Raw genomic sequence first — 22,563 nt, forward strand, 5'->3', positions numbered from 1 at the left:
CAGTCAGATTAAGCGATCTAAAGCTAGGCCTGTGACAACTTTTGGGGGGAAAATCTTTCTCTGGGTTCTACAGTGCCTGTGGATGATATGTAAGACACCTCTGGTATGCCGGTGTAACGACGGAAAGTGACCCCCGTAGAATATTGACCGGGGAGTCAAATTTCTCCGTAGAAAAATGACCCCCCGGTCAATTTTCTACGGCAAGTAGGGTCATTTTTCGACCGTAGAAAACCATTCCAGGCCGGTAATTCTACGACTCAACACACGTTGAAAAATGACCCCCATAGAAATCTTACCCCCTACTTTTTCACTATATTTTATAATTAAACCTTTAGAAATGAGACGTTATATGCGTTAATCCGAGGTGTTTGAGGGTCGGTGAAGGCCTAGTGTTTCCTGATTTTTTTCTTCAAATGTATAATGGGGGAGGAGCAAAGTACCTTCCCCTCCTTAACGCCACTTCTCAATACTAGCATCATATACAATGTACGTGGTATGTTTTTTTTTTGTTTTTTTTTTTTTTTTTTGCTTGCATCCTAATGAGTATACATTATTGAGGAGCATAAATTCATTTTATATATATATATATATATATATATTTATCGGAAATATAGAGAGAATCTATGGAAGAAAAAATTATATACTTATATACCATTTGGTATAAATAAAAGGGAGCACTATTGCCCCTAAACCATTATATGAACAGTTTTGCGTGTGTACATTGTATATATGAATATGTTTATTTATATGGAATAATTCATTTTACATTATTCAGAGTCCAAATATATGTATCATTTGATTACTTTTGCAACTCTCGCAATCTTTTCAGATGTTTTTCGCGAAATTTTGATTCATGACGTTGTCTTTCTATTGTATGTACATTGTGACGTCATAATACGTTGTTCAACGTTAGTTGCTATGCATTTAAATAAACACGACTGATGAAGGCCGGTAACACGGTTGAAATATTTCAAAAAGTGTTTTAAAGTGTTTTTATTCTATTACAAAGAAGAGACTTTGGATATATATATATATATTAGGGCAGTTATGTTAGTTTAAGAGTTGTTGTAAATTGTGCTTTATAAATAAAATTAATTTCATTACAACATGTATTGGTAACCACTGGCGGATTTAAGGGGGGGCGTGGGGGGCGCACGCCCCCCCTAAAATTTTCAAACTATGATATGACTAATATTAATAATGCCTTACTTAAGTATATAACTAACCAATACCACTATTTTTGTGCCTGGTTTTACTCTTAAAATACACGAAAACCCAGGAGCTTCAGGGGGCTTCGCCCCCTGGGCCCCATCTATTCAAAGTATGATATGACTAGTATTAATAATGCCAAACTTTGGTACATATAAACTAACCAATACCACCATTATTGTGCCTGGTTTTACTCTTAAAATACACGAAAACCCAGGAGCTTCCGGGGGCGGGGCCCCCTCTATTCAAAGTATGATATGATTAGTATTAATAATGCCAAACTTTGGTACATATAAACTAACCAATACCACTATTATTGTGCCTGGTTTTACTCTTAAAATACACGAAAACCCAGGAGCTTCCGGGGGCTTCGCCCCCTGGGCCCCCACCAGGGCTTCGCCCAGACCCCCTGCCTGAACGAAGTTATCCACGCCCCCCCTAATCACAAATCCTGTATCCGCCCATGGTAACAATCCGAGCTAATAAAACTAATGTCCAAATAACTGTATCTCACTTCTATTCTCAATGAACGTGTAGTGTAGGGCAGCGCTGTGAGAATTCCATCGGCATCGAAAGCAAGTTTTTTGACTTGCCTAGATAGCCGAGCGGTCTAACGCGCTGTTCCTGTACTGCTAGGAGACAGATTCCGTAGGTCGAGAGTTCAACCCCGGGCTGGGGCGGAAGTGGGTATCCTTATAAAAGTGAATTTCTTTGTGCTTTCTATATATATATATATATATATATGTTGTTCACGTCTTCTACGGAACTGAATCAATAACTTAAACGCATTTTGTCGTTTCAGTATCACAGATATTTATTTTCATAATGGCAGATATAAAACAATACATTTATCCATGAACTAGAAAATCACAAAAAATGCATAATTTCTCTCAGGTTGGTTGGTCAACACAGTCCGATGTGTTAGTGGTTTTTGGTGGGTTTTTTTTTTCTCAAATATTTTGTTCCGAAAATGATATATGTTTCTGACAACGATATACTTGTATGGAATGCATGTTATCGGAAACCATCTAAAGGACAAGCTTTTTGGCCCCATACTTCTAGCTTGAAATTGTGCCAGCTCTCAACTTGCCTCCACCCAAGCTTTTACATATATCAGTTTCTGGATACACCAATTGAAACAAAAAACGTATATTGTATTATTTCTAGACAAGGAAAAAAATTAGAGAAAGCACGGCATATGAAGCGTCCAATGTGGAGATGCTATCATTAACTGTAATTACTGCTTCATTTTTAATATCATGTAATATATTTTTCCCTCTTTCAGCTTCATTTATACTTATTTATTACATGAATATTAATACCCCCGCTCCGAAGGAAATGGGGGTATATACCTTTACCCTGCGAATCTCTCTGTTGTGTGTGGGGGTGAGTGTTTGTGTCTATATGTCTGTCCGAAACAATTTTTTTCGTTGCAGTTTTCTCTATCACACTCTTTGGTTCGGCATGCTATATAGTGGTATTCATTTTGGTAGTGATGGTCACCATGCTCATTATGGGAAAAGATATCCTAATCCACCCATCCTATTACCGAGATTTGGCCATTTGTGACAAACGGACTATTCTTGTTATAAAAAAAATAATTTGCATGGTGAGAAATATAAGACTCGGAAAAATCTTTTAACTTCTGTGAACAGAACGCTACGGAGCATGTCACGTGGCCGCCTGGATCACGTGATTCGTGCATGGGCAGAACGGTAGCAGATGTACATTCAAATCGGAGAGGACCACTTTAAAAAATAATAAACACTGAAAACTGATTTTATTTCTTTTATAGAAGTAATTCAATTAGTTCGTGAACTTTTTGATTACCCCTCGTATTTCTTGTATATTAACATATCACCCCAAAATTTTTTACTGATATCAGTTTTAAGAAAGTTTCAGCTTTGAAATCTCAAAAAAGTAAAAAAGTTCCAAACTAAGTTTCATAGTTAATCAAAGTATCAAAGTATAGTTAATAATAGTAAACTATAGTTAACTATACTTTACTATAGTTAATTTTTGTTATGGGTGCCCTTCGACTGTGATAGAAATTCTGGCAACATACTCCCCTTCCTTGATCATTAATATAGATACATGACTGTATAATCTACATTATCATTCACATATGCATTATGTAACTCCTTATAAGTAGGATTTTTGATGTAAGAAAAAAATTACTTTTAGCCTATAATCTCATATTTTTAAAACCTCGTATCACACAGCAAGATCGCTTAATTTGTGAAAAGGAAAGACATGGCAAGATTTTTTTTTCTATAGGCTAACAATTTAAAGAGTGGGTTACATCCTCGTTACCCACTCCCTCAAAACTTACCACTATATATAGACGCGCTGACACAAATCACGTATATGGTTGGCCGTTCTACTCACAATTATTTATTTTTACTCCACTAAAATTATTTTTACTTCAGTAAAAATAAAACACTGGCCATTGCTACTCACAATTAAATATTTTTACTTCAGTAAAAATCATTTACTTTCTCACTGAAGTAAGAATACTTTTTGGCCACATTACTCACAACTAATTAATTTTACTGCAGTAAAAATAAAACACTGACCATCTAACTCAAAAATTAATTAATTTTACTGCAGTAGAAATATAACACTGGCCATCTCTACTCACAATTAAATATTTTTACTTAAAGTAATAGCGAAGTTTGTTACAAAAGAAGCTTGAAACAGGAATGATGTGATAATTAGCGACATCAATCAACTAGACTTGTAAGAGATTTATTAGGACCCGACACTCCAAACCACAGTTTATAGTAGATAACTTCAATTGTGCTAATATTGCCAATCATACTTAAGGAAAAAATAATATATACATTAAGCAGAGAAACTTTTTCATAATGCAACATTCGGTCTTTTCTAGTGGTAAATATTATTACACGTAACTAGAAAGAGGAAATACGTACTACTGTGTATAAACTTGTGTCAATTCTAAGTATACCAAACACCTCTTTTATTAATTAATCATTTTTTATGTAAAAAGCGTCATTTTGTTTAGGTTTTTTGACACTAGCAAACGACAAAAGACACTGGTAAAGATTTTGAGCTGACCATTTTTTGTGTCCCTGAGATCGAATATCAGAGGAATATTAATTTAGTCCTATCTATTATTTTTCCACTTAATCTTCCCTATATTTTGATGAGAAATTTTATACTAGAAAATTTAAGATATATATGAGATCAAATTTTCCTAACAATTGTCCATTTTTCACGCAAATTTATTTGGGTAGGGTTCGAAAACATTAATCTTTCTTATAAAACCCTTGAGACTTTATTTTAATTTTTTTTTTTTTTTTTTTTTTTTTTTTTTTTTTTTTTTTTACATTATTTTACATTATTTACCCAGAGTAAAATTTAAAGAGGATCATTACATTATACACAGAAAACATGCATTTTTTTTAAATTTATATATAAGTTTCTCTTTCTGACTCCAGTTAAGTAAATAATCTTGTTTTTTTTTTAAATGACGACTGTGGAATCTTATTTTATAAAATGTGATCAAACAAATCTAAGAACCTAGTTATTTTTTTTTCCTTTAATGAGATAAACATCTTGTTTTATTGATGTACATGTAAGGTATAGTATAACCTTTTGTTATCTAAACTTTAAAGCTTTAAGGCTGCGTGATTTACCCCTATGTATTTGCCTATCAAGAGTATTCCTACCAAAACCATTTTTAAAAAAAAGACAGAGGGTCATTATTCTACGGGGTCATTTTTCTACAACCCACACGGAGAAAAATGACCCCCAGGCCATAATTTCTACAAAAAAGTGGGTCATTTTTCTACGTAGAATTTTGACCTGGGGGGTCAAATTTCTACGTAGAAAAATGACCCCCGGTCACTATTCTACGGGGGTCACTTTTCGTCGTTACACCTGCTTATAATAGCAGTGCTATTTACTGTAGTGTCTATAAAAGTTATCTTTCCTGATTTATTTTAAAATATGCTGCAACTCATTACTGGCAAGTTTGAGTACACGTCAGGGCAGTAATATACATTTATTGACAGGGTTCGAGGGCAACATGCGTTTTGTCGGACCCAAGAACCAAACTGTTTGCCTGAGGCCGTTAGATTTTGCTGGTTCCGCCCACAGTGTGACGTAAGCGGTCCAATATCTCGTCCACAGGTCCAATATCTCACTCTGCGGCCAAACATCGATTTTTTTTATGGCCGCTCGTTAAAACATTAGAAATGTTAGACTTTTCTTTAGTATAGATTTATATAGGAACTAATTTCGAAAGGTATAACAATTTTATTTTTCCAAGACATAAGATCTTACCATTATTTATTCGACTTTTGTATATCAAAGATACTCAGTATATGCACATTGTTAACCCGTGAAGAAAGCGTACAATTTTAATCTCATTCACATCTTCCAAGTATACATATATAGTTTGTTTGTTGACTGAGCCTTCAGTAAAAATCCTCACTACGTCTCTTACTGTCAGTGAGGTCAACATTTGAACTACATGTACATGTATTAAGAAAAGCAGTTCATAATAAACGCAAGCATTTGAATATTGCGTCAAGTTTTACATCTTTAAATAACTCCAGTGGCACTTCAAGAAAAGTATGAATGTCTTGTCATAAAATTATCATTTGAACGTGTACTGATTCGTCACCAATTAAATATTTAAATTGTTAATTTAAAAATAGAGCAAGGACTCGTTCATATGGAGAGACCATTTATTGCTAAAGGAAATTTTGCCCACTGATCTGTATCTATGCTGTCAATACTTTTCTGGTTGGAAAGAGCATCTGAAATAAATTTCACAGTAAATAAATTATATACAATCATGTACATTAATGTCATGTGATATACCAAAGAAACTAGAAACTGTCTTGGCTGAGTTCTCACATTTGTCCGAAATTGGGCATTTTTCTTGTCGTGTATGCCCAAATTCTTTATATTAGAATAATTAAAACCATAATGTACACGTGTTTTTTTTTGTTTTGTTTGTTTGTTTTTTTTCAGATAAATATTTTTGTACATAAATACTTACTGCAAAATAATTTAACAATTAAAGATTTTTTGGTTGTTAGTATGGGAATTAATGTTGCAGCTATTGCAGAAAAAAATACATAACCCGTGTAAGCGTATGTAATTTTTAGTCCCCTACCGGTGAAACCGGAGGGGACTATAGGTTTCCTCTGAATCTGTCCGTCCGTCTGTCTGTCTGTCTGTCTGTCTGTCCCTCTGTAGTCTGTCAGTCTGTCCCATTTAGTTTTCTGCACTTTTTTCTAAACGCTTGCACATATTGATCTGATTTTTGGCATGTGAGTGTATCTTGATGAGTTACAGATCAAGTTTACATTTCATTCCGCTTCAGTGCTTTTTGACGGAATTACGACCTTTTGCATTTTTAAGGGTTTTCCGCAATTTTTTTCTAAACGCTTGCAGATATTGAGCTGACTTTTGGTATGTAACTTTACCTTGATGAGTTATAGACCAAGTTTGCATTTCGTTCCGCTTCATTGATTTTTGACGGAATTGTGGCATTTTCAATTTTTAACGGGAACCAATTACACTTGCCGGTAGGGGACTAGTATTGCTATAATGCAATACTCTCAGAATGCTTGTTTTTTCTGCAATAGCTGCAACGTTAATTCCAATGTACAAAAAATACATTTTATTGTTTATATTTATATATGTCTGTATAAATAATCATGTTAAGTAGGTTCAGTTGTGTTAAATATTGTATTTTTGATAGTTACGTCGTTGTAAGAGGGTCGTTCAATGAATGATGCAACAAACAGTATGTCATAGTAAATTTAGATCTGTTTAATTTTATTTTTTCACAGTTGAAACGTTCCATTAAAGAGTCCCTTATCATAGAAAACCCCATGATTTTTCCTATTGTCCTCGCAAAGAAAAGTATGCATGGTTACTACACTGAGCTGAAAACTGTTAAAAATGATCTCTGCCAAGAAGATGAAAATGAGAGCGTACGTAAAAACTGTGCTGCTTTATATAAATCGCCGAAGAACTCATATTAAAGACATGATTTTCATATGTAAAAAGTAGTCTTTACTGCTATATAGTTTTCAAACTGATTCAGGAATTCAAAAGTAAAAGAGGAGAGTTTAAATTTAACATGCAGTCAAACTGGTCGATTGAAATTTGTAGGGACACCAAAAATTATCGATGCTGTGTGCAACATGATATCTGAAAATGTCAGATTTACATCGAAAGACATTGCAAAAACAGTAAGAATTTCATCTTCACAACATTTTATAGAATTCTGACAGCGGAAATGAATATAATATTTCTATCAGATAGGTGCCTTATTTTCATAAAATTGCATAAGAGAAAATACGCATTAAATGTGCTAACGGTCTATTTAAAAACAAATATTTTAACAAAATAGAAGATTTGTAAAATTTGCGTGATGGATGACGAAACATGGGTGCATTTTTCATAACCAAAAAGGAAGATCAATGGTAAAAGGTGGAATCAAAGAAAAAGCTATTTTTTTTATTACTGTAAAGAGAAACAAGGACTCCAAGCATGTTTCATTAATTTTAATTTTTTTCAAGAGGTCCAGTAAAACAAGTACTTACACCCAAAGGAAGGGCCATCATTGGTAACTTTTATGTTCAAATTGCACTAAAGAAAGGTAAACAGATTTCCTGTAAAGGAACCCCAGGGTAATTTTCTAGTACCTGGCAACGCTGCTGCAAATAAGCACATAGAAATAGACGAAATTCTGAAGAAATGAAAGTTTACAGAGCTTTGCCATCCCCTATATTCGCTAGATCTCGGTCATTTTGATATATTTTTATTCCAAAGACGCATGAAAACAATCCAAGGAAGATTGTACAATATTAGATATGTAATGAGAAGTGATATTCATCAGTGTCTTTGGGGCACCCTTAAAGATGAGAGTATGCTGAGATTTTCTGGTCATGGGTACAAAGACTTAAGACATGTGTATAGGGTAACAGAGAATGTTTTGAGGGATTGAAAATGTTTAGAATATGTATTACGTACTTTTCTAACTTTTAGAAGACCTATTGCATTATTGACTGAACGACCCTCGTATGTTTCATTTGATGGAAGAACCACTGCTTAAGAAATGAATACAGATGGCTCAAAAACATGATAAAAAGATTTATTCATCTAAGTAGAGTTCTTTTTTTAAATTTTCTAGACAGTCACTTACTCTACCAGGGAACATTTGGACGTTTCACTCTAACCTGTCTCACAAGATGTCAAAATTTTACTGAAAAAAAAAAATGAATAAAAGGCTTGTTATTATATTGTATTCAAAACAATTTGTAAGTATATACGATGCTAAAAAGTGAAATAATGCATTCAGATAATCTATATACTTATATATACATGTATTACATTCTAGATTGGAATGTATTAACGGCAATCGCAAGTAAAATACTTTGTGCATCAGATGTACATAAGTGAAACAAGCTGTACGGATTGACACGAATTATGAGTCAATTATAACTATGGGGCATCGTAATGTATATTGCGTAACATATGTAAGATAAATTATCCCATCCGTGAAATTTGTCCCGATGTTATCATGTACGATACCGGATTATATCCGCCGTAATTTATTGCAACTTTTTTTTTCAATGAAATTGAGATATACTGGACATTTATGCCGTCATCAAGGCTGCTTAAGTTATGTAAAAGAACAGTATATATAATACATTTATTTCAGAAATGAATGACAAATCAACCCTCCCATCAAAACCAGTCTAGAGATCCCCGAGTTCATTTTCACAAAGTAAGGTTTAATTTGAATTTGCGTTAAAGCTTTACCAATTAAATTTTTAATATCAATAAAAAATTGTAAATAATATTATATACTTATTTAATGTATTTATCTATACAAATAAGCAGTGTAGTTAACTTGGGGTAAACTATTTTTGAGAACATAGGTTTATTGTATTTTAGTTTCCAGCTTTACTTTTCAAACACGTGTTCTATTTATAGTATGGATTTGAAGCTGGTTCTCCTGCTGGCAGTGTGTGTTTGTGTGGTGCCAACAGTGACAGGTTGGGGATACACGTCTTATTATACCTTAGTGGCACGTTACAACTATCTGTACAGAGAACTGCACAAACTAAAACACATCGTGGCTTCCCTTACCAAAGGTTTGTACCATGCGCCTTTAACATAAACCACAGTCTTCCGATTTCTTATGATCCAGACAATGTTTTATGACATTGTAGAACACATTGAGTCAACTATTTGAAATCAATAGAGAGGTTGAGATTTCATACGTGTACGTGTACGGGTACGTCTAGTAGGGGAATTCCCTAAATTTCTTGCGTATTACGTCATCAGTTTTGGTGATGATGTTTGCTACTCGTTCCTACAACTTGTAAAAAGGCATCTACAACGTAGATGTAAACTTGTAGCCTTTTCAATAAAAACTAGTCAATTTATGTGTGAAACTGTTATTGTTGTTAATTATTTAAGATGTTAAGTTTCATGAACACTTATTTTAACCATGTTTTGTTCACTAACTAAAGTTAAACTATATACTAAATACTTGAAACAGAGACACCGATTCAATCTACACGTTCATGTTACACGTCATTAAAATCTCAACAGACAAATTACAAAAAGCGTGTACGCGTACGTAAAAGTTTGTGCACACGTACACGTACGCGTACAAGTATAAAATCTCAACCTCTCTATTAGAGATATATGTTGCAAAGCGCCACTCTCTGGAAAATCATCGTCTCTGTAAACCAAAAAGGATGCTCGTAGGGTTGGGTGAAGGCACAAAAGAGGTCAAAGTTTGACATAGGAATCACGAAAATATTTTTTTAAATCTTCTTTTAAGAGAAGAAGGGCTACAATTAGTCACATAAAAAATTATCACCCCCATGTAGTGAAATTCAAATTTGTTCAAAACATAGACCCAGCATAGGGCTAGGGTAAGTTCAAATTTTGATAAAAGAATAAGTAGGAATTTTTTTTCTGAATTTACAATTTGTCAATTTTATTTGCCTTTATCCTCATGTATTGAAGAATCAAGTATGTTCAAATCATGACCCCTGGGGCTTGAGTGATATCAGTGAGAAATAATAGGGGGTCAAAGTTTTGTACATAAATATATCAACTTCAGCAAAAAAGAACAAGGTTTAATAAGTTGTTGACTACTACAATGGGTTTCAATTATCTACATAATGGCTTGGACCTCTTGCATCAATACTAAATGTTAGTTGTGAATAAGTCTGTTCTCGCTTTTGCATATCATAAATGACATATTTTATTTTCTTTAAAGGAACAAAGGGAGAGCCAGGACCTTCAGGTCCAAAGGGATCAGATGGTGCGAAAGGTGATAAGGGCAATACTGGAGTCGCTGGAGCTCAAGGCGCCAAAGGAGACCAAGGAATAAAAGGTGATAAAGGTGATATAGGCGCAAATGGAGCCGTTGGACCCATTGGAGCTACAGGAGCCGCAGGCGCACAAGGTGCCAAGGGAGAGATTGGATCGAAAGGTGACACCGGGGCGACTGGAGTCACTGGTGCTAAAGGCGAACCAGGCGTTGGTCAGAAAGGAGACACAGGCGCTGCCGGAGCTAAAGGTAACCAGGGCGCTGCCGGAGCGGCAGGGGCCGCAGGTGCTAAAGGAGACAAGGGCGAAGTAGGTGCACACGGTGCACAGGGAGTTCAAGGAGTGCAGGGTATCCAGGGAGTCCACGGAGAGAAAGGGGAGAAGGGGCAGAAAGGAGAACCTTAAATCTGAATGATTTCCTGCTACATTTCACGTACTTCCGTAATTCCGCCAGTGCACATTTATACATTACACTTATTTAGTAGGAAACAAAAGAGACCATCAATGAATTTTCCCAGTACCAGTTTGTGCGATTTTTTAAAGAGATTGAAATATTGTTATTTGCAGTTATTTCATTTTTTTTTAATGTTTTCTCTCAAATAAACTTTATCAATATACAATTTAAGTTAATTCTTGAAGTATATTTTTATTGATTTCTCTCTTAAGGGTATCTGCTGTTGGTTTTTTTTTTTTAAATAAACTTCATAAAGGAGATAATAATCGCAGCTAATATGCGTGTCTACCTTGTACCACGCTAAAAAAAAAAAAGTTAGATACCATTGAAATGTCCCCTTGAAAGTCATGAGATTTCCAAAAACAATCTACGTGTACTTTTTAACCCCTCTCCATCATCTTTTCTGGCTCTTAAAATACTTACTGATATACTTACATAGTGTCCTTAATATATTTGTCCATGGCCTGTCTGATCGTATCAGCAACAAACTTCTCAACAAAATCTGCCAAAAAAAAAGAAAAAAAATAATAATAATAAAAAAAAAAAAAATAAACGAAAAAATAAAACGAGGGTCATAAAATAAATATATATTACATAGTACTTTAATTTAATAAAATAGGATCAAGTGATATTTTAAATACATTTTTTATTAATTATTTTTTAGTAATTGTTTATTTACATTGGACGTAGCTAGAAAAAAGAATTGCAAAGTTTAAAATTTTCTCCTGGAATCATTAATTTAACAATTGTGTAGAAATACAGTACTTGATATTATACTAGTATTTTTCTTTTCCATGCTTTTCTTAATACTGTTTCGGAAGTTTCTATGGTTTATGTTTAAAATTAAAAATAAATTTTAGGTGGTCATTTGATAATATTTTAACCAAACACTTGAGTAGTTGCTACATGTAGTGCTCTATGCCAGGTAAAAACAAAATCTTTAATAGACTTTTTCTCTTTTTTTAAAATTTCAATTCCGTCACGAAAGACACGTGATGTAAATAAAATTAGATGTCGTACTTTTCATGGCCGCCTCCTCGTCCTCCTCTGAGGACAGGGACAGGAAACTGACATATGACCTCTGCAAGAAAGTTCCATTGTGTTCCAGATACACCGGCTCCACTTTGTTTACCCTCTTACAAAACTTCTGTGAAAAGTATGAAAAGTGTTTTAAGATGAATTATTATTAATTTCAAAATAATAAATTGGTATGCATTTGATAAAATAGAATATATTCTTTGAGAAATGAAAGAATGGGAATGAATCAAAATGCTCGCCTGTATCAGAAGCATCCATCCATTCATTCTTTCTTTATTTCCTCCGAAACGGAGATTCGAAATCAGCAATACAATGTACAATCAAACATATTTACTACATTATTGTAGATAATAAGTTAGAAAAAATTAATAGTTATAAAAAATAAATAAATGCCACTTTGCATGTACTCTTGAGACAGTATCTATTTTGTTTACTATATAGTATTTTTTTTCTCCCTTTTTTTTTTGGGGGGGGGGGGGGCAAACACGTTAGAATGATAGCATTTTAGAAAATCAGTAAAGAACATTTCTTCTGCTTAATTTTTCTGAATAGACATGGCCGTTCAATTAAAAATGTTTTGCTAATCTGTCTCCGCCTTTCAGACTCTAAAGCGGCCATTCTGGAATTCAGTTCCAGACGAACCTTTCGGGCGAAAGGTTGTGTCTTCTAATTAATTCAGAAACAATCAAATGAGTGATAGGAATCAAGTTAAAAAGATCAGATTCGAATGAACTGATTATAATTATCAATCAAGATCAGTGTCTCAAATAAGCTCATGTAAATCATAAATAAAAATTAGTACACACTGCATGTACAAAAACAAAATGCAACTGAGATTCGATATTCTCAAATACGATTCGGGAATCTAGTTGACGTCAGTCTTAAGTTTGCTGCTGCTCTTCACAAAAAAGAGGTAACTATCAAGAATTTTTGTCTTATAAGAAAAGGTGTGCCAGAAATTCTAACTTTCAATCGAAAAACAATTTGGCAAAGGTTGCATAATTATCATTGCAACATTTTCCCTTCGTCTTCATCAAAGTGTGAGCAGACGGTTATCACTTATACTAAACAGGGGAAAAAATGCATCACTTTACGGGAAATATACCAGCATCTTTACGGGAGAATACCGGTATCTATACATACCACACGATTGCTGTCTCTCCTATCCGTTTCTTTTCCGGACTTTCTGTCCAGTGGCCCTGGATGTAGACCACCTTCACCACCAAAAATACACTGTAATGATACAGTTGTTGAAGTACATGTAAGTTCCTCGGGATAGAACACATTGATTAGAGAGAAAGACAAGGAGAGGGGAAATGGCTTACTTTTTGAAAAGGCCAACAGCCATTCCTTCCAGCGGGCAAGTTATCCATTCTTCCCCTCCGTTAGACTTAACGACTTTTATACACAAAGCTCACAATTATTTATCAAGATGAAATTCTAATCCCATTTTATATCCTCTGTTCCACCGATTGTATGAGAAAAGATGCTTACATCTATAAGATCAGAAATCGCATAATACAAGTATAAGGTATTAAATGCCGTATTTCCTCATAAACGATTTCTCCTGGGAAAATAGTCATACGGTAATAATATTCTATTTAAGGAATTCATTTTTTAAATTAATTTCCATCTCATACAGATACGAGTGAGGTTTTGTTACTTTAGTATCCCTTCCCTTCACCGTGGGAGTGAAAAGGTGGAGGGGGTTAATACGAACATACAGTTATAGAATACATTAAATATGTATGAATAATCCTCTCTTTTTAACTTTATTGTTATAAATTATTGTTATAATTCGAAGTCAGATTTTATTGTTATGAATTATTGTTATAATTCGAAGTCAAAGCCCCCTCACCCCTCCCCCCAACCTCTTTTTATTTTATTTTCCAGATTGTTGAAGATGCTGGAATTTCATACTTGGTTTGTTCATGCCCAGTGTCCGCCTCTCAATTCACTAGAATACTTCGAATAATATTCGCGATATCTTGTATACAAAGAAGCAAAAACACTAAAGTTGATGGACATATTCAGGCTCACATAAATGAAAGAAGCTTAACATTTCAAATATTAAACATCTTAAGATACTATAAATTAGACTTATGTACTTTATGTACTTTTTATACTTTATGTACATATAGTATTAGTAAATACCTAGTTTTTCCGGCCTTAAGGACCATCTAACCACTAAAAGATTTTTTTTAGATATTGAGAAAAGTATATTGCATAAAGGTGCAAATATTGAGTTTACCTATTTTTAAATTTTCGACATAGGGTGCGTGACATTTACCTGCATCAAAGACAGTGGAGTTTTGCTGAACAGAAATCACAACTGCTTATTCAATGGGGAAAATACATGTAAATACAGTGTTTAATCGAGTAATCTTGGCCTATTACACTGTTATAAATGTTTAAAGTGAATACGAATAATACACTGTAGATTCCAATTTATTTAAAGTAAGATCAAAGGGCGGATTACTCTGACTGCATAAAAATACCTCAGAATCAGAACTTTTTTGTGCAGTGTATAGAGGGTTCTTAAATAGGCAGGTTTTTTCCCTATCGGTGGCATCTTCGCTAGCCAAGGGATTCTGATCCGCTACTCTCCTCACAAACCTTATGAGAGTAGCGGATCAGAAACCCTTGGCTAGCGAAGATGATCGATGTGAACCTCTCCGATTTTTTTTTTTAAAAAGATAGTACATGTGCACCATTCCAAAGCTATAGATGGACATCATTCCAGCTGATACAGGCATTTTCAACCAGTCAATGACTTCCTTACATAATTCTTAGTTAGATAATTATAAGTTAGACAAATTAGATAATTTAATCAAGGATATAAATTGAACTAGACGCCACTCAGGTATTATATAGTATTTTATACGTTTTATCCGTGTTGTGGTCTCGATAATATAACGAGGTATCCTTTGCGTCAAGCGTCGTGCAACCCAAAAGTTGCGTGTATTCGTGCTTTAGCTAGGGGTTCATTCAGTATATCAGGAAAGATTATGCAAAGCTAATATACAAATAAAACTTTCAACCCTTGCTTTTGTATAAGGAAGCTTCCCCCGTACAACATCAAAGGTACAGAAAGAGAGAGAGAGAGAGAATTCTGCTCACTATTAATTTTACTATGATCTACATGTAAATTTTCTACATAAAAGTATTGACAGAACTCTTTTCAGCATGAAGTTGTTGCTTGTTGTGGCAATTTTTTTGTGCGTGGTGCCAGAAATCACAGGAATATGGTATTCGTCCAGGTATCTTGACAGGAAATCAAGATATCTAATTAACGAGGTCCACAGCCTGAAACGTGAAATCCATCACCTCATAAAAGGTAACTTTCTCTTTCTTGGTATCAGTCTACATATAAAATATTTTCTTTACCAGATTTGTGGTTTACAACAGTAAAAATTGTGTTTGTAGCTGGCACAAAGGGCAGTCCCGGAGACACCGGTGTCAAAGGAGTAGACGGAACAAAGGGAATTAAAGGGGATATTGGTGACACGGGACCACAAGGTACCAAAGGTGAAATAGGAGTTAATGGAGAGAAAGGAGAGAAGGGTTCAGTAGGCCCTATTGGAGCCAACGGCGCTGCCGGCCCCGTAGGCGCTACAGGCGCGAAAGGCAGTATAGGCGAAAAGGGAGTCATTGGAGACACAGGTGCTACGGGTTCTAAAGGTGAAATAGGAGAATCAGTTAAAGGGACCGCAGGTGACGCAGGGGCAACAGGTGCAGTAGGTGATGCAGGTCCTGCGGGACCTACAGGTGCCAAAGGAGAAGTGGGGGAAAAGGGGGCACCAGGAACTACTGGAGCCCAGGGGGTCCAAGGTCTACAAGGGCCAAAAGGCACCAAAGGGGAGAAGGGTGAAAAGGGCAGCCAAGGGGGAACACCCCCTAGTTAGACCGAATACTCTGTTTCAGAAATGCCGCTTACAAATTTTTATAACAAATGGCATTGTTGATTTTAAATGAATTATATTTCTTTCAAATTGTTTTCATTATTTTCTGTTACATTCTGGATGTCAAATAATTGAATACTGTAATATTTAGTTTCTCTGGCTAACAATAAATGTGACAGGCATGTTTCTGTTTAGTTTTTGGTCTGCTTGTTTGTTTGTTTGTTGTTTTTTTTTTAGCAAGAGTAATCTCTATTTTTATGTCAAAAATGTTGATAGCAATAGAATCTTTCCTTTTTTATACTCGTATTATTTGAAACTTGGTAAGCTTCAAATATGCTATTCAAAAGGCTTTTATAAAAATTTCATTGAAAAATTACTTCTTTAACAAGAAATATGTTGAATATCTAATGGAATCCTGTATGCTGAGAAGCTTTTCTTATCAACTTGGGGAAAAAACCCAAGTAATGCCCCTTTTCAATATGTGAATAACATCGATCAATATAGCTATGATTGACATAATGCAACAGTCCTGGAGAAGCTAAGAATTAATTTACTTGGCCTTAGGAAATTTATGAACATCTTATTAAAGTACACATCTTTAGCATGTCTTTTGATAATAGTAATAATATAATAAAATGGCATACTAGTATACTTAATGCCCAAGTTTAAATTATATTGTGAACTTAAAGGATATATAACGATTTACGTTTGTAACGAAGTAAAATTGTCCCTGGCACTTCATTATAAGCGTGTTTTATTGTATATATAATGTAAACTCTTATTATAATAATTGTACATGTTTATTTTGGATAATATATACAGACCATTTTTCTTTTTTTTAATCTTCATATTAAATAGATTTGTAATTTTGCCCTTAATTGTTGATAAGTAAATATCATAGGTGTACAGGAACTGCATTATCTAATTTGAGAAAAATGTTTTAAAAGTATGAAGTAATAACAGACAACACCTAGCTGAAAAATCTCTTATGAAAAAATGAAAAAGTTGTATTCTCTTCCTTTCTCAAAAGAGACATAAAACAAACTTATACACTTTTGATTGGAATAAAAAGAGGTATATGAATACACTACAGTCTTGACATGCAACAACTTTGTTCCTTAAAGTTCACATACTGGAAACATACTATTTTCAGCATGGGATTAATTTACAAGATGTATGGGGTAACAAATTTTTCCAAGGATGTTTGTCAGAGTGTAGTTGAAGTACATTTAACACTTACAAAGGCATTCCAAAAAATCTGTATAATTTTCTACCCACAGATTGAACGGAAATTAAAATTCTGCAGAATAAATACCTTAATTGTGGAAAAAAGTACATTTACAGTATCACAAACATGGGTTTTTTCATCCAATGGCATGTTGTTCAGAGGCATAGAGACAGTAAGACTGTACAGAATATGAGATCAACTCATGATTAACATTGCAAATGTTGAGTGAATTTAAAACACTATGTAACGGTCTACATCAGACAACTGTGACTTCCTTAGCAGGTATAAATCCTGAATCTCCAACCCTCCGAATTGAGACACGGCCGGACGGTCGTATAGTGACCCACGTGATGCTGGCATGATCTAGACTAATCCTTAACCAAGCTTCTGGTGGAAACTGAAGAGCCCTGGAATGGTTCAATACAAACTTTTAATGGTATTATCATTTTGAATTAAAAGATAAAGAAATGTATATAAAATGGTGTACTAGTCTATACATCTGTTCAGTGTCAATTTGATCCACTTACCTGCATATAAAGTATCTGATTACATTGGCATGGCAAACAACCACTTCATAGCTGTCCTTAGTCTGTTCAACCTCAGCTCTGTGGAAAAGTTTTCGGAAGGCAGTTTCTATTCTAGGACCATCCTGAAAGAACTGCTACAAATAAAACAGCCAGTTACAAACTGAGTCAATAAGATGAAATATACTGCTTACCTGTGTATTAGTATAGGTAAGGTGAAAAAGCAACTCATAATAGTATCAAAGAACTACGAATACTTTTTGTCTTCATTATCAGTGAAAAAAAAAATAGCTAGTTAAAACTGTGTCCATACACTGTGTATACCTCTTATTATTCTAGGATATAGGTACATAAATAAACAGCTATAATAATTGCAATATACTTTTATATCCGTGTTCTTTTGGAAATGGTAGGTAAATTATTGTATATGTTATAATACTAACAGATGCCTTGCATAATTTTCTTTTTAAGTATGATTAAACAAATATATTGTGTAAAATGTTATATTAATCCAGGTCTGGGGTACAGCAGCCACAATAAATGTTAAAAGTTTTACAAAGTTTAGTTTGCAAGTTAACTATGACCCACTCCAAGGTCATCAGTAACACTCACAAAAAAACTATTTACACTGATGTACTCTACTTTTCTTATGAAATGGTGACAGTTATGTTGTGAAATTGGTTCACAGTATAGATGTTAATATGGATATATAATATGAGATCTTCAAATCTCTTGTATATGTTGAGGTTTCATTTTTAATCTATTGATGTCTTCCAAAATTTAAGTTAACTTCCCCTGTTACCAAATACCAAGGCAAAATTTTAATGATACGGTGGGGTTAGAAAGGAAGTAGTACCGATTTTTCTGGTCTCCAATGGCCTACTGGAGGTTCAGGGGGAATCGGGGCACCCTCACACAGATTAGGTTCCCTCTCCCAGGTCAAGTGAGGGAGACATTTGTGTATGATTTCTGCTGTTTCTACAGCCCGGGTCATGGTGGATGAGATCAGTTTGGTGTATGGCAGATCTGCTTCCTTCAACCTCTGACCACAGTACTCGGCTTGTTTTCTACCTTAAGGAAGTATTTTATATTGATTAGAAATGTTCTATACAAATCAAGATTTTCTTCTCAATAGCTGAACAGAGAAACTAAATTGTATGCTAAAATAATTTACAGTTTCAAATTCATTTCCTTGGTAAATTTCAGTAATTTTTATCAACAAAAATAATCTCTTTGTTGAAAATTATAATAGAGGAATATCCTTGCTTAATATATATTAAAATATATGCAATTAAAACACACTGATTTCATATTTTTCTTATTTTACAGTGTTGTTTTATTTTGTGATAATCTTAACATTATTCTATGGATTTTACATCAGTGGAAATTGGGGAAAAAAATTGTTAAATTTGACTGATATTTCTATGAAAGCCCCTACTTAGACTTCAATTTGCACCATAATAAAAACTTCTCTTATAATATCCAATTAATTTTTTTTTCTTTTTGGTTAATTTTTTCCTTCCAGGACTTCTATTTTTCATTGTTTTTAAATTTGTTCAATAATTAAAGACAAGTATTAAGAAATCAGTAAAAAAAAGTTAAAGATGTCAAGACTCTGTGCAAGATTGTTTACAATAAAGATCATAAGATTCCCTAGTTAAAATGCTCTAACTGTAGCACTTCTTCCTAAAAATTAAAATAAAAGATTTTAAGGTCAAATGTCATTTTTCAATATTCTATCTCCATATAATTGTAGATTCTAAATGAAATTTGCTTCAATACCTTCTGGATTTCATAAAATCAAGTTATATGTACAGCCTACCTCACACAGCGATCTGTGACTCAAGGGAAATAATCTAACCTGACAGCAAAGATGAATTTTCAGTTAGGAAGGATAACTCCTATCTATACATGTAATCAGTTTCGTTGTACTAGTATAGCATAACATAGAACATCAATAAATGTTGTGCATTTAAAATAAACTTATTCACTATATATGATATTATTCATAAGCAGATGTTGCCATTAATTAAAGTAATGAAAATGCATAGAACATACCTAACGTGAAAATATGTTATGTATATTGAACAAAACTATAAACAACAGCCTGAACAGGGAGGTAATCAAACACCAAAACACTGCTTCAATATACTTAAAAAATGAGTGACAAAAATTGCTTCCTCTGTTCAAATTGCGATTTTGCATAAAAAAATCTAATTATATTTGGCAACTTTTAATTGGTGATGCAACTTGAAGCAGGCAGAAATACCTTTGCAAATAATTTTTTTTCTGTTTGACGAATTCATAACACGTGCGTTTAAATTGATTTTTGTTAACATTTCAAGGTGTAATAGCTTTCTATGAACCTACAGAAATTATATTTACCTTGTTCGGACAATGTCATACACCAGGGAAGTGTTACAACTAGAATTCGTGACCTGGTGTATTGCTTGTCAACTCATGAGCAAATAAATATCAACAGGTCACAACTTCCGCTGATTTAGAGTTATCGTTCTTTGCCTCCCCCTAGCGTTCAGTAGAAATGCTACCAACTGTGTCTTGGGACAAGCCCTCAACACAATCGTTAAACCGGGTCCGTAGGACAATATCATTTTAACAATAGAACATTCTATCTGAAGATTCCCTGGCTCATAAAAAAGGATGATGTATAACTTTACTAGAAATGTTTTACCTAATTTAGTCAGAAATCTCTCGGAATCCTCTTTTCCCTCCAGATTGTACTGTCCATGTCTGATCAGAAGTAAGTGCCGTGTGGCTGTAGGTTTCTGTTTCTCTAACTCGTTAGCTCTATCTTTGGCCTCCTTGTCTGATGAACCGTTTTTTAATGGCTTAACTAGAGATTCCGGGTCTCTCCTTATAAAACATAAAAAATAAAAATTCATCAATGTCATTTACTCATTTAGGGGACCCCCTTGATTCTGAGGGGGACGGGGTGTCTCCTGCAGATTTTTTAATAAATAATCTGTCCTCAAAAATTTGGAAATAATCCGTCCTCGACTGGCAAGAAAATAAATTATATGTCCTTGACTGGTGATACTCCTCCACCAGGAAATAGAACTTTAGAGTTCTGCAATTTTCTTTATTTTTTGATTGTCAGACTTTTTTTTCAGTGATGAAGAAAATAAATAATCTGAGTGTCCTCGATCATTATTTATTTCCAAGATGATCACTAAGACGGTTCCCAACCTTTTATTTTTTTTAAACAATAACTTATACTTAGGATTAAAACCTAATTGTTATAAAAAAAAATGTAGCTTATGATTAATTCATCATTTATAGTAAATACAACCGAGTCCTGGTGACCACGATAGTGACGATACTTGTGTTTTATGTCTGGTGAGTTACATAATGAGGAAATTCGGGATACACACCGGTCCCAGTTGTCATCCCACTTTACACTGGGTTCAAAGTTGGTCGTCCAGGACGCGTGAACTATTTTTCCTTCAGAAACGTTAATGAACAAGGCATAGCCCACAATCCCCGTGGTAGCAACGGCGCCTATTCCTTTTGAAACACACCACACGTGCCTAAACGATACCATGTTTTTCCGGAAGTAAACTATCCGTTCTATTCTTATTTTATACAGGCACGTCGATTTACCCAAATGGAACCCAAATGGACCCAAATGGACATAAATGGACCCAAATGGAAACACAAATGGACCCAAATGGAAATCAAATGGACCCAAATGGAAACCAAATGGAAACCCAAATGGAAATCAAATGGACCCAAATGGAATATTAAATATATATCATCCGTAGGCACTCCCCAGCTTAATCATGTTAATTGTTAAAAAATATATATCTACTATAGGGGTAAACTGATCTAGAGTCGGACACGATCTAGAGTCGGACAATTTTGATGCTATTTTTAACAGACTTCCTATAATGAATCCATCCTCTATCATGATCTCCTGAATCAAGCAATTCTTAATCTATCAAGAGTTGTCTTTCTTTCTCAAAAGACGATATTGCATAGTCTGGTTCCCGCCCCGCCACTCCGTTTTCACTTCGTTTTGGGGACCCCAAAACGAAGTGAAAACGGAGTGGCGGGGCGGGAACCAGACTAGATATTGCAGTCTTTTTGACCTTTAACCATCGAAAGCACTAATTACCGGGAAATTCGAAGATCCGCCTGGCAATATTTTGATCGATCAAACGTATGAAAGTTTTCACGTCGTGTAAAAGAATTTAATTTGAAAGTTAAAATTACACGTATATTATGCACTAAACATTGTAAATACACAATATGTATGGTTTTTTGAAAATATTTTATTCTATTTCGAAGAATTCAAGTTCGGACGCAATGGCTCAATTTAATCTTGAGCCGGACAGTAAATTTTAGCAATTTGATGCTAAGTCGGACACTGTTCAAGTTTTTATAAACCTTGTCACATAAATAATTGCTTGAAGAATACATGTATTATAAATTAAGTCAAATATTCGAATATCTCTATTAATAAAGATAAATCACAAATACATTTTTTTAAATTTATATTTAAAAATTAACGAAATTAATTCAAGGCAGGAAGTAGTAGGCGTGATCGTCTGATGGAAGTTGTATAAAGCGTATTGTATACTTTCAAATTAAAATGTGATTTTGATTTTAAAAACTTTAGCTAAAAAGAAATATTTCAAATTTCTTGGGGATTAAAAAACGTGATTATTGAAAATTTCTATCAATTGTTTGCATTCGACAGGGGTGGATGGGGGGTGGTGAGGAACTCCAAAGATGCCGATGCTTCATTACTGTAAACTGATGGGAACCCAACAAAACCCAGTGAATAAATGTGGCGATTTACACAGACCTTGAGTGCAGAAGAGTAACCAGCAGCTTTCAGATATT

The 22,563-nt window shown here is 34.2% G+C and overlaps 2 protein-coding genes across 2 annotated transcripts in view; one reads left to right on the top strand and one right to left on the bottom strand.

Moving 5' to 3' along the window:
• Window positions 1-15,948, top strand: part of LOC133196923 (collagen alpha-1(I) chain-like) — a 33,422-nt gene extending 17,474 nt beyond the window's left edge. The window contains exons 5-8 of the mRNA XM_061332769.1: window positions 7,778-7,886; window positions 9,196-9,356; window positions 10,499-10,954; window positions 15,470-15,948. Of these exons, the coding sequence (XP_061188753.1) occupies window positions 7,778-7,886; window positions 9,196-9,356; window positions 10,499-10,954; window positions 15,470-15,948 (1,205 nt within the window). The remainder of the gene's footprint in view (window positions 1-7,777; window positions 7,887-9,195; window positions 9,357-10,498; window positions 10,955-15,469) is intronic.
• Window positions 15,949-16,723: 775 nt separating this feature from the next.
• On the bottom strand, window positions 16,724-21,259 carry LOC133196516 (serine/threonine-protein phosphatase Pgam5, mitochondrial-like). The gene is made up of 5 exons (XM_061332390.1): window positions 21,090-21,259; window positions 20,390-20,571; window positions 18,554-18,768; window positions 17,701-17,834; window positions 16,724-17,580 (listed from the first exon to the last, which is right to left on the bottom strand). The coding sequence occupies exons 1-5, from the start codon at window positions 21,257-21,259 to the stop codon at window positions 17,430-17,432; spliced, it is 852 nt and encodes a 283-aa protein (XP_061188374.1). The 3' UTR covers window positions 16,724-17,429.
• Window positions 21,260-22,563: the final 1,304 nt, after the last annotated feature.

The sequence above is a fragment of the Saccostrea echinata genome, unplaced genomic scaffold (genome assembly GCF_033153115.1).
Source record: "Saccostrea echinata isolate AGI-Se365-2 ecotype Australia unplaced genomic scaffold, CSIRO_AGI_Sech_v1 ptg000030l, whole genome shotgun sequence".
In the NCBI taxonomy this organism is placed as follows: domain Eukaryota; kingdom Metazoa; phylum Mollusca; class Bivalvia; order Ostreida; family Ostreidae; genus Saccostrea; species Saccostrea echinata.